At 42.1% G+C, this 12,960-nt stretch overlaps 1 protein-coding gene across 2 annotated transcripts in view; it reads right to left on the bottom strand.

Moving 5' to 3' along the window:
- The window catches only part of TMEM67 (transmembrane protein 67), a 663,651-nt gene that overhangs the window by 427,032 nt on the left and 223,659 nt on the right, over positions 1-12,960 (bottom strand). For both annotated transcript variants that reach the window (XM_069220469.1, XM_069220470.1), the window contains exon 11: positions 10,013-10,078. In XM_069220469.1, coding sequence (XP_069076570.1) covers positions 10,013-10,078 — 66 coding nt within the window. The remainder of the gene's footprint in view (positions 1-10,012; positions 10,079-12,960) is intronic.

The raw sequence follows: 12,960 nt of genomic DNA, 5'->3' as shown, positions 1-12,960 counted from the left end.
TTCCTGTGGAGGCAGCACTGGCAAAAGCGTTGTCACGGAACTGTTGTAACTCCTGCAAGACAGTGACACGTTCATTTATGTCAAAAGGTGTTTCTGCCGCCTCCACGCTAGGGCCATCAAGATCTGGAACATACATTCAAGTTCCGAACAGGCACTCTATGAAGTATGACCCCCCAGGGACCTTCTAGGCAGATTGTTAAGTGCTCTCTGGACTCCATACAGGTGATTAAGCCAACTACGACCCGTACCTAAGACTCTGGCTGTTAAGGACTGCTTTAAATCATGGTTTTGTCGCTCCATTACACTATTTCCCCTCGGGATTAAATGGAGACGAGTAATGGAGTTGGACCCTTAAGGAAGCCATGGCATCCCTGAATGCCCTTGAGGCGAAAGCAGGGCCCTGGTCCAAGTGCAAAGCCGCAACTGCATATGTACTGATAAAGACTCTCAAGTCTTTAATAACAGTCTGAGCGTCAGCCGAGAGTTGTGGCCACACCCCCAGAAATCTGAAGCAAGAGTCAACAGCGACTAAAATGTATTTGTATGCACGATCTGGTGTTAGGGGACCACAGTGTTCCAAGTACACACATGGTAATGGTTTGTTGGAAATTAGGAGGGGTGTCTGCGGTGGGTGTTTAGCGGTGGAATACTTAATTTGTTGGCAGATGTCACAACAAAGGACATACTGCTTAGCCTGTTTGTTTAGACCTGCCCACCAATAATGTGCTTGCAACAATGATATTGTAGCTGCCTCACCAGCATGGGCAGATGCTACCCCCTCATGCGCTGCTTTAATAAACTCTGATCTTATGTCTTTGTTGGGAATTGCTCGAACCCCTACGCCTGGTATTACTACTTCAGCGTCTAAGAAGCCTCCCATTCGGTAGGAATATTTAGCAGGAAATGCTTTTGGACGGCAGCCCATATTTCATCGTCCGGTTTCGCTACTGAGCGGGTTACTGCAGCAACAGTAGCCGTAGCTACTGCTGATTTTGCGGCTTCATCAGCCAGTGTATTTCCAACGTGCTGGTGTCCAAGTGTATGTACAACATGGATATTTGGTAGCATTTCCTTCAGATACGCTACTTTCCACAACAGAATTCTGTGTTTAATGGTGTTGCCTTTAGAATCTCAGAACCCATTCTGGCGCCAGTAATGCAGGTATTCATTGAATGACTGGACACAGTAGTACGAATCACAAACAATCAGTGTTAGCTGTGCAGGATCCGTGTGTTCCAGTGCCATCACCAGAACCTTCAGCTCTGCTAATTGTGCTATGCAGTCCCCTGGGGTTTGCATGAATGTATGCTGGGGACAAAATGTATTATCCTCTTTGTAGCCACTTGGATTTGTTCGTAGTGCAACCTTATGTTTGTGCACTTGGAAAAAAGGCCATTCAAGAGTGAATGCTTGTATTTCACTAAGTCTTCTGAAAGAAGTAATAGCCACAAGGAAGGCAACCTTCCCATGTTAAAAATGTAATTTGGCAAGAGTGCATGGGCTCAAAAGTTGGTCCCATGAGTCTGGTAAGTACAATATTTAAATTCCATGAAGGAGCAGGTGGTGTTCTGGGTGGAATAGTGTGTTTTAATCCTTCAATGAAGGCTTTGTTAACTGGAACTCTGAATAGAGAAGTATGTTGAATAGTTTGTAGGTATGCAGATATTGCAGTAAGGTGTATTTTGATGGATGAATAATGCCAAATTTGATTTCTTTAAATGAAGCAAATAGCATACAATATCTTGTGTAAATGCTGAACGTGGATCCATGGTTTTAGATTGACAATAGTAGACACATCCTTTCCACTTATTTGCGTAGCACTGTCTAGTAGTAGGTTTTGTGCTTGTTTAATTACTTCCATACATTCGGATGGAAGATTTAAATAACCATATTCTATGATTTCAGGAGCCAAATCGCTGGATTATGAGCATTGGGGTTTGGATGCCTTATTTGACCTTTGTTTTGTGTTAACAAAACTGGTCTGTTTGGGAGTTTGGAGTGAGGTACTACAGATAGGTCTAATAGTGTTGTGTACCAAGGTTGGCATGCCCATGTTGGTGCTATGAGTATCATGTTGAGTGACATTTGATGTAATTTGTTGACTAGAAATGGAAGGAGTGGGAGAGGGGGAAAAGTGTAAGCAAATATCCCTGACCAATTGATCCATAGAGCATTGCCCTTGGATAGGGAATGTGGGTGTCTGGATGCAAAGTTTTGGCATTTTGTGTTTTCGCTTGTTGCAAATAGATCTATGTCTGGTATTCCCTATTTTTTAAAGTACTTTTGAAGTACTTGTGAGTGAATCTCCCATTTGTGCGTTTGTTGGTGATTTCTGCTGAGGAGATCTGCCAACTGATTGTCTATTCCTGGAATGTATTATGGTAGTAGATGACTTGGATTGTGAATAGCCCATTTCCAAATTGTTTGGGCTAGAAGAGACAGCTTAGATGAATGTGTCCCCCCCTGTTTGTTGAGATAATACATGGCTGTCATGTTGTCTGTTTTTATGAGAACTTTCTTCTGTTTGAGAAGAGGTTGAAATGCTTTTAAGGCAAGGAACACAGCTAATAATTCTAACTGTTTTACGTGTAGCTGTTTCTGTTTGATATCCTATTGACCTTAAATGGTTTGATTGTTTAGGTGAGCTCCCCAACCGACCATTGATCCATCTGTTGTAATTAAGGTCTGAGGCACAGGGTCTAGAAACGACCGCCCCTTCATTACATTGCTGCGATTCCATCACTGAAGAGACATATGTGTTTGGTGGTCCATCAACACTAGATCTTGAAGTTGACCGTTGTTGTGCAAGGCACTGTTGTAATGGCCTCATGTTTAATCTTGCATGTGGGACTATTGCTATACAAGATGCCATCATTCCTAGAATCTTCATGATAAATCTTACAATGTATTGTTAATTTGGCTGTATGAGTGGTATTAAGTTTTGGAAAGCTTGTATCCTTTGTATTTTTGGATACGCTAGAGCTAGTTGAGTATTTAGGATAGCACCTAGATGCAGTTGTAGTTGTGCTGGTTGAAGGTGTGACTTTTGGTAGTTTATAGAAAACCCTTGTGTGTGCAGAGTTTCTATCACATAACAAGCATGGTTTTGGAATTGTGTAAGATTGCTTGATTTTACTAGCCAATCATCTAGATATGGAAAGACATGTATGTGTTGTCTTCTTAAGTATGCTGCTAGACACTTTGCAAACACCTTTGGAGCTGTTGTTATGCCAAATGGCAACACTTTGAACTTGTAGTGTTTTCCTGCTATGACATACCAAAGGTATTTTCTGTGAGCTGGGTGGATGGGTATGTGAAAGTAAGGATCTTTGAGGTCTAGAGCAGTCATAAAATCTTGTTTTTGCAGTAGTGGAATAACATTGTGCAGAGTTAGTGTGAAAGAGCCTGAGGTCTAATATGGGCCTGAGGTTGCCATCTTTTTGGGGAATTAAGAAGTATAGTGAATATACTCCTGTTCCTTGTTGGGACTGTGGAACTAATTTGATTGCTTGTTTGAGCAGTAGAGATTGTACCTCTTGTTGTAACAGAACTGTATGTTCTGGGGACAACTTGTAATATCTTGGTGGAATGTTTGGAGGGGTGGTTATCAATTCTAGGCGATAGCCATTGCGGATAATTGATAATACCCAGTTGTCTGTGGTGATATTGTGCCAATGAGAGTGGAACTGCTGTAGTCTTCCCCCCACAGGAGATGTGGGGAGTGGAAGGGAGGGAAGGAAGTCACTGCTTAGGTTGTGTTGTTGTTTGTTTAGAGGTTTGGAATTCATCTCTATTTCTAAATATTGACCTCTATATGATCCTCTAAACCCACCTCGTTAATACTGGGTTTGGTGTGATTGCTTTGCTTGTGAGATGGAAGCCTCTGAGGACTGTGCTTTAAAACCTCCTCGAAACTGTGGCCTACGAAATGAACCTCTATATGGGGTGGTGTACCAAGCGCCCATTGCTTTCGCAGTATCTGAGTCCTTTCTCAGTTTTTCAATAGTGGTGTCCACTTCTGAGCCAAAGAGGTGCTTTTTATCAAAAGGCATGTTAAGTACAGCCTGTTGAATTTCTGGTTTAAAACCAGAGGGGCGCAGCCATGCATGTCTTCTGATTGTGATGGCAGTGTTTGCGCTCCTTGCAGCTGTATCAGCAGCATCAAGGGCAGATCTTATTTGATTATTACTAATCGTTTGCCCCTCCTCTACTACTTGCTGTGCCCTCTTCTGGTGTTCTTTTGGGAGATGCTGTATAATATCCTGCATTTCATCCCAATGGGCCCTATCATAGCGGGCTAGGCGTGCTTGAGAATTGGCAATCCTCCATTGATTTGCTGCCTGTGTAGCAACTCTTTTTCCCGCTGCGTCACATTTTCTGCTCTGCTTATCAGGAGGAGGTGCATCTCCTGAAGACTGGCTATTTGCCCTCTTTCTTGCTGCACTGACTACCACTGAATCTGGAGGGACCTGATGAGTAATGTAATCTGGGTCAGAGGGTGCAGGCTTATACTTTTTATCCATTCTAGGTGTGATAATCCTACATTTTACAGGCTCGCTAAAAATTTGGTCTGCGTGTTTTACCAGGCCTGTTAGCATTGGGAGACACTGGTACTTGGAATGTGTTGAAGACAGTGTATTAAATAAGAAATCTTCTTCCAATGGCTCTGAATGTACGGTTACCCCATGATAAGCTGCTGCCCTGGATATGACCTGGTTGTATGCAGTGGTATCGTCTGGTGGAGATGGTTTTGATGGGTAAGTATCTGTGTCATTAGCTGGGATGGGATCAGGTTCATAAAGATCCCATGGTCCTGCCATATCTCCTTGTGAATAAAATGAGTGTGTTGGAGAAGGCATTGGTGGTGGGCTGGTGTGAGGCGAGACAGATAATTGTGGAGAATGAGAAGGAGAAGTATGAAGAGGTATTGGCTTCTCCTTTTTTTTTTGCACCTTTGCTGGTGGCTGTACAAAGCCCAGTTCCTTTTGAAAAGTCAGCTTTCTTTTTGTTTTCAAAGGAGGTGCAGTAACAATCCTTCCTGTGTCTTTATGGATGTGTATTCTGGATTGGCTCTCATCCATAACTTGTCAAATGGGCTCAATGTCCGACTCTTCCTCAGAGGTTTTATGGGTTTCTCTCAATTTTTTTGAAAGTCCTTGTTCCTCTGTATATGAGGATTTTTTCGGTTCCAAAGTTTGTTGTTTTTTCGGTACCAAAAATGTAGTGGAAGGTCTCTGCCAAATTTTCGACTCTGAAGAATGTTTTTTTTTTTTTACTGGAGTCCGAAATGGAGCCTTTGATAGATTTACTCGACTCCGAAGTAGACAGAGGAGTGGCCTTTTTTGACGCTGACCCCAAAGGACGGTCGCAACAGTCTTTTTTCGGGCCGAACCATAGCCTTCTGGCAGTGGTGTACCCAAGGCCTTAGAATGTTTTTTGTGCAGGGGTGTAGGGGAAGACGTACTCACATACTGTCCTGCTGTTTGCGCCTGCTCTTCTTAAGCGACGTCGAGATGTTCACTGCTTTTCGATGCCATTTCGAGTCTTGTAGCTCTGCGATCTCTGAGAGTCTTTTTTGAACGCAACGATCGACAGGCCTCACAATTTTCCTCACGATGGTCTGGAGAAAGGCACAAATTACAAACCAAGTGCTGGTCTGTCTAGGGATACTTTGCGTGGCACCAAGGGCAGAATCAGAATAGAGTCCGATCCATCAGGCTTTGCACACAATAAGCTCAAATAGGCCCGAGTTGGGCTCACGCGCCCGAAGGGCGAAAAAATAAGTTTCCGACGGTACTACTGGTTCGATGCTAGATGGAGAACGCGATCGATACAATACCGAAGAATAAGAAGGTTTACAAACGTTTTCCAAATCGAAATCTCGGAGCGAAAGGAAACACATCTGAACCCGAAGGCGGAAAAAAACCAATCTAACAATGGAGTCGATGCCCATGCGCAATGGAACCGAGAGGAGGAGTCACTCGATCCCGTGACTCCGAAAAGACTTCTTCGAAGAAAAACAACTTGTAACACTCCAAGCCCAACACTAGATGTCGGAATGGATATGCATAGCATGTGTATCTGCAGTTACACATGCCATCAAACACAAACAGAGAGATAGATAGATAGATAGATAGATAGATAGATAGATAGATAGATAGATAGATAGATATGAGGTCAATGCAGTCTACAAAGAGCAGCTCACTTAACAGCTGATGCAAGCAATTTAGACATGCCTTTAGAGCTTGAACATTGGTCTAGTTGCTCGGTTGTGCACTTTCTGCAGCCAATACAGTTGACAAGCAGAGACCCCAATCACAATGTAATATGAATTGACCAGGCTCATTGGTAGATGACTACTCTGGTAAATTGAGAAATCATAGGATGTTTTTTAGCTAATGTCGGTGGACATTGTAATTTTTCACTAATTCTGTTTTTTGAGTCTCCACTGAGAGATATTGAAAAGGATTCCAAATTTCTGACAGTTGGCTTGCTAAGTGGTGGCCCCAGCACTAATGGCCAATAGAATAAAGACTAGAAAGGGGGCTTGTAAGTCCAGCTGTTATACCTCAGTTTTTTTAGCCGTTAGGAGCTTGCTTATTCTCCTTGTTTTGCCTCTTCCATTTGAGACCAGCAAGTCAGTTGCAAGTGCTCTATCATCACTCCCTTCCTCCAGTTACACCACTAGTTAGGTGTTCTCTGGAAATCTAGATTCTATGCTTTAGCCTCCGCTTCAAGCGGTGGCATACAGCCTTTGAAGCAGAGATGGGAGTGCTACGCAATGGGAGACTCCAAAGTCCATGAATCTAGGCAGTCAAATATACAGTTTCAAATTTGTTTGCTGTGAGAATTCAATTAACTAAAAGGTCAATCAGGATTTAGTGGTCCCTTTTACCCTTAAACTTCAAACAACATGGCAGCCTGCCTAAGCTATAGGTAAAGTCAGTGATTTCTACAAATTATAGTTACAGACCCAGAACATCTGAAACCTACGGATTGCAGATTAACAACAGACAGGTCTGCCTCAATGGTTGATTACTACTTTTAATAGAGGACGTTTGCAGAGCAGTCCCTAAAATTGTGTTGGCCTGAGTAAGTAACTTTATGATCCTAAACCTGCGGTCAATCGAGTGTTCTAAGTGAGTTGGAGGAAATAAATGGACAGGTGTCTGGAAGGGAGTGTCCCCTGCATTGTACTTGAACATTCACACTAGCACTAAGTTACCTAACTGCAAGTAAATTTGGTGCCCTGGCTTTCCTTTGGCCCCAGCACACACAGAGTATGGTGTGAGGTTAAATAAGGAATAATAAAACCATACCAACTTGGCGACACAAGACTGTGTGCAGGTGGAACATATTTTGGATTGCCCTTGGCTTTAACATGGCACAAGATGGATGTTGACGTTTATTGCCTGCATTCCAGCTGGGAGTAGTAGCCCCAGACACAGATGTGAGGAGGGATGGAGACAGGGCTGCCCATAGTATTTCCCTATTTAGCAAGGGGGTGTTGATTAGTTCTACCTGAGCGCAGCGCCATGGCAGATAGAAGAATACGGGTGACTCAGCAGGTTTAGTAGTTAATGGGAGAGAAGTTTCTAGGCAGGGCCTGGGTACTTTGTCTTTCTTTGAGCGACCCATCCAGGAAGATTGATGACAACCAGGTGCTGGGCTTCACACTCATTCTGCTTGTACGATATGTGCTCCTTCTTGCAGCCAGCATTATCAGTACATGATGTGAGATCCATCACCTGACACAAAGAATTGTCTACCATGCAGAAAGAGGATGCCGTTTAAAAAAAGAATCATCTCAAACCGGCTCATGAACTTTATACAACGGATCCACATCTCATATCTAAAAACTGTATAAAGTAGGAACCAATCCTTCCCAGTTGGTTCTAGTTCTAAACTGCTGCACTGACCAAGGGACCATGGGGATCCTAAGCAGAGTTCTCAGTGTGGTGCTGTGATCCAGGGCTGGGATCAATGATAGTCTCCCTGAGGAAAGGTAATATTGTCTGAAACGGCATGACTTGCTGGAGAAGCTATGGGTGTGCCTGAGACCTGGGAGCCTGCCTGCCAGCTGAGAAGGGCAAGTGGAGAGCTATGACCTGCAGGAGCCACCTGCCCTCTGAGAAGAAGCACAGCTCCCAAGTCTGGAAGAAAAGGGAGCCAGAAGAGTCGGTTTGCCTAAGGGAGTGTGTCAGAACCGATCTGTGTGACCCCAAGGGATTCCCTACATCCCCTTTCAGCCACAAACAACCCCCATCATCAAGAAGATTCACCTGTGAGCCCACTGCTGTTGTTGAAGGCTCCACAAAGGACAGCCAGAGGCCACGTGCTAACTCTACTTAAACTGTGCCAAATGTCGTCATGTCAGCACTTGAACAGGAGGAAGAGGACATTCCACCCAAACAAAGGAGGTGGACTCTCCACTTTCGGATAGTATGTACCTTTTGCTGAGGAGCGGCCATCCAATGTGGCGAGAAGGAGATGGGGCAGCTGAGACAAGCCCCGGCAAGTGTACCTTGTCACCCATGTTGAAGCACAACTGCCTAGACATGCTAGAGCAACCTGATCCAGCACTGATTGTCAGGTAAAAGCAATGCCAGAGAACATTCATTAAGAACCTGGTAAACAGAACTACTTCGTGGGGCTTCCTAATAACACAGCAACCAATATGACACAGTTATCTAAACAAAAACATGAACTGACCTACCAGTCAGAGACTGTAGGAAAGTTACTCCATTTTAGTGAGTGTGCCTGCACTTGTGCTTAAATTGAAGCTTTCTGTTTACTGTGTAGTAGACTCTGTAGATTTCACAGTGATCATCCCAGCTGTGCTAACCCTTTCTCTAGGAGCCATATTACGTTTTTAATTGATTAAAGAACTTTTATTTTCACAAGGAAAAACACTGGCCTCGACATTCACTAATTGGGTCACTTATGTGATTGGTGAGGTCTGACTTTTAAACCCCTGCATTACCTCCCTGAGATACCTTGGATTGCTTGCTCTTTGGTAGGGCCCCTTGTCTCCAGTGGTAAATGACCCCATCCCCATGGGTGGGGTACGTTTAACTCTAGGTACCCTGTGGACCCTAAAATGGTCCTGTTAGTCGGGCTTTATGACGTCATTTATCTTTACAAATGTGTTAACTGTTTCAGTCAACAAATAAAAAAAACATTATGGCGGAGATACGAGGTGAGATGAAGGATTAGTGGCCTCCTCTTAGAGGAAAACTATAACTAATTAAGACCAACATATATAATGTACATCTCTAATGGATAAAATGTCAATGCAGTTCAGAGAGCTTATGAATACCATGGAACTGAGCATAAAATCAATGAAAGAAGGGAAATAATCATTTTTTAAATTCAAATACGAATTGGATATAAAAAAAAACTATGACATAACAGTTATCCAAAAAGGACAGATTTATGGAAGACAGCCAGTGATTACACTCTCGTAGGGCAGAGGTATCCTCCTTTTGTTTGCATGTGTGCTGAAGATATATGCAGGCACTTCAGTGTATACACATTCTCTAGAAATATGTTATTTGTCCTAATTTTAAACTGAACAAGGACCATTGTCATGATAAAAACCCTACCCCTTTAAGAGGTCAACTGTCCCTCTTCTGGGCAATGTGGGTGTCATGACATCTCTTTCAATGGCACTTGTAATACGGTGGACAGTATATCTGTCAAATTTGTGACTCAGTAATCCATCCACCAAACTCTAAATCAAGCCCTTAATGTCTTTGCCAGTGCTTGTTCTGATTACCATCTGTTGTCTTTTGTCATTTTTTCATAAGTGTACGGAAGCACTTTCATAAACTCAACACAAAGTTAAAGTGACAGAGCTCAATTTGATCACTGTGGAATTAAAAGTCAAGTCTTGGTAGGTACATTTTCTACTCCCAAATTATAAATGCCCACAAGCAGTATATGTTTTTGAAAAATAATGCATTAGTAATGACAATGAAATAAATTGGATTTTGCCGCAATTTGGTCTTACGCTTTGTTTGTATGTTGTTCCAAAATTGTAAGCAGCCCTCAATCTGACCTCAGTGTCTGGGCAGAGCTGAAAGGAAGAAGTAAAAAATGTTAAGTTAGCAAGACTTGTTATACTTTCCTTCAAGGCAAAGTATTCTAATCAAAACAAATTATAATTCATGTTTGTCTTTACTTGAGGGGACACAAGTCAAAAATTCAGCTGTTTCATTCCGATTACCGCATTACTGATTGCTGCAAAATGGCTCATTCTTTGTGATGGTTGAAAAAAAAGGAGGCTTGAAAGTGGTGCGCACAAGCCTCCTTTATACGTCCCTGATACGAGAAATTCCTGTCATCAAGAACCCAATACCTACATTCCAATGACTGACATTTGGATTGTGCCAAAGACACAAAGATGTTGCAAAGTAAGGAAATGTTACTTACTTGTAATCCTAGTTATGCACCGTAGGAATCTTCACTGATACAGAATATTCCCACCTGTGTGCGGGGCTCCAAAACACTTTGTTTGTATAAAGTAGATCATTATCCATCTGATTAGTAACATAGGAGACAGGGAGCGTGTCTGAAGAAATGAACACTGGCACTGAAATATGGGATAATCCACAGGCGTGGATCCATGTAGTCCCCTGCAAAAAAAACAGCCTGGTTAAGGGAACCTGAGGGGGAACAGGTACCCATGTTATCTGTGGAGCTTGGCTGTCCTGTCCTTACTGGCCTAGGTGTGTGGAATGCGATGAGGCCGAAAGTGGGGGGTGTGGATGGGGGAGTGCTGACCAAATGAGTTTAAAAGAACTGACTGAAGGCCCATAAACAGCAGAGGTCTAACAAAACTCTGCTAGGGGCCCTAAGGCAGAAGCAGTGAAGGTGGTTAGCAGTAAGCCGGAATCATTGGGGCAGCGTTCCCCTCCAGAAACTCAGGGCAGTAAATCTAAGTAGTAGGTGTTCGCTTTACCGCTAAAGGATCTTACTACAACACCAGAAAGGTTGCAATAAAAGAAGTGTCCCAGGGTCCTGTCCTGATGACAGCCCCTGATGAGACTTGGGAACAGGAAATAAAAAAAGACCTTTGCGAAATCTACATATTGATGGCAAGAGAGGATCTGAGACTAAAGACTGCAGTGGCCTTTAAAGGGGATGACTGAAAATAGACCATAGAAAGCTTGAAGAGCGAGTCACAGTCACAGAGAACAATATTGTAACTTTGAAGCCACTGATATCCAGAAAGAAATGGGTGACTTGTTGGAAAGGGCGCGACTCCTGGCTTCAAAGCAAGTGAGAGGGATCAAATTGTATTATTATATTAGTGGCATAGAAGTTAGCATATGGTCATTAATTAACCTACTTTTAAAAGACTAACAGAGAAAAAAACACTAGTTGTAAAAAGATGCACGTTTGAATTATGGTGGATCATGTGGCCACCCTTCGTTACTATGCACCACGTTTTAACATGAGAGAATTTGCATTCATATTAAATGAAGTACTAATACGTGTTAACGTAAAGGGTGTTTTATCAAGATGAATATTAGAATTGAAAATATTACATGAATATTAATTAAACTTACTTGTGTTAAATTAAATGGATTTTATAAATGCGAGTTACATGTGTGCAGAAAATAAATGCATGTTTAAATTTATTCTAACATGTCGTAAATAATGTTTGCAATTAAATAATTTGTTTTGCATATTTGATTTGAATTGTAAGGTGCACAATAGGTTTATTAATGTATTGAATGTATTAATATGTATTAAGGCTTTCTTAGTTTGGGTAGGCCTGAACGACTCATTGTGCAGCAGTAATGGAAAATCACTTGTTTATTCTGTTCCCTCTGACCTGAATTCTTTTCCTAGGCTGCTCATGTGATGCTGAATGTCCTATTGTATTGAAGGCAAAGAACATGTTTGTCACTAATAATGTTACATTATTTGTTCTACCTGTCAAACAAGGCAGGAAACTTATGATTCCCATGAGAATCGTATTAGTTTATTTATTATACTGTGAGTGAAGAACCTAAAATGTTCCAAATTGTTAGAGAATGTAATATTGTCAGAACTGTGTGAAATCAATGAAATTACAATGCACCTTAGCTGAGAAAATTCAGAATAGTTGCATATCTCATGGTGCCATCGGCAGCCACTGAACACTGAATCTGACGCCTGAAGTGAAACCACCTGAAGGACCAATAAATGGATCGAGCATACTTCTAATTAGTGAGGAACTTTGGAAATTGAGGGTTAGTTTGCGGCGGAGTTCGTTTGTGTTGGTGTGTGTTTGAGACCGTCTTGATGTGCTGAAGATGTCCAGCTGTTATCTGCTTCTTCTGAATCCCTTTAACTCTTAGCTGCCTTCTGAAAAATAAAGTGTTAGTTTTAACTGTCCTATTCTGTTATGCGGATTAGTACTAATATGTCCAACAAATTCTGAACTGCAGATTTGTCCTATGTGCTCCACTGTCCTGATGCTGCGGTCAACTGACGCCAGAAGAGAGTGACAGTTTGGCCTGATAAAGTATTACTGTCTGGTGCTCCATGAGGTGCGGTATAATTGAATGTGGTTTTTTGTTTCCTTTGCAGTTAGATAATTACGCCAGCGTGTTTTATAGTGAGTTGCTATTGTCTCTCTTATAATTTTGCTTTTTCCCGCATGTATTAGCCCGTTCCCACGCATGCAAGTCTAAATTTGTGCTAGTGACAGGAATGGCCCAGCCTTGAAATCTGAAAATGATTGTGGAAAACTGTATTTTGATGATTTACTGATGTCACCATCATCTGCCTTGAAATCTGATAACAATGTGCATATTGTGTTGTTGCTAATTTATATTACTATTTTGGAGTGTTTAACAGTACTGATGTTTAGTAAGTTAAAAAGTTTTCAGACGTTTTGGTCAGCCTATGGGTTTCATTTATGTTTATAAGTTAGTTTTGTGCACCATATACATGACATTGATTTTG

This window comes from Pleurodeles waltl, chromosome 2_2, assembly GCF_031143425.1.
Source record: "Pleurodeles waltl isolate 20211129_DDA chromosome 2_2, aPleWal1.hap1.20221129, whole genome shotgun sequence".
Classification (NCBI taxonomy): Eukaryota; Metazoa; Chordata; class Amphibia; order Caudata; family Salamandridae; genus Pleurodeles; species Pleurodeles waltl.
Note: the sequence above shows the minus strand (reverse complement) of the source record. Positions and strands in the feature narration are given on the sequence as shown.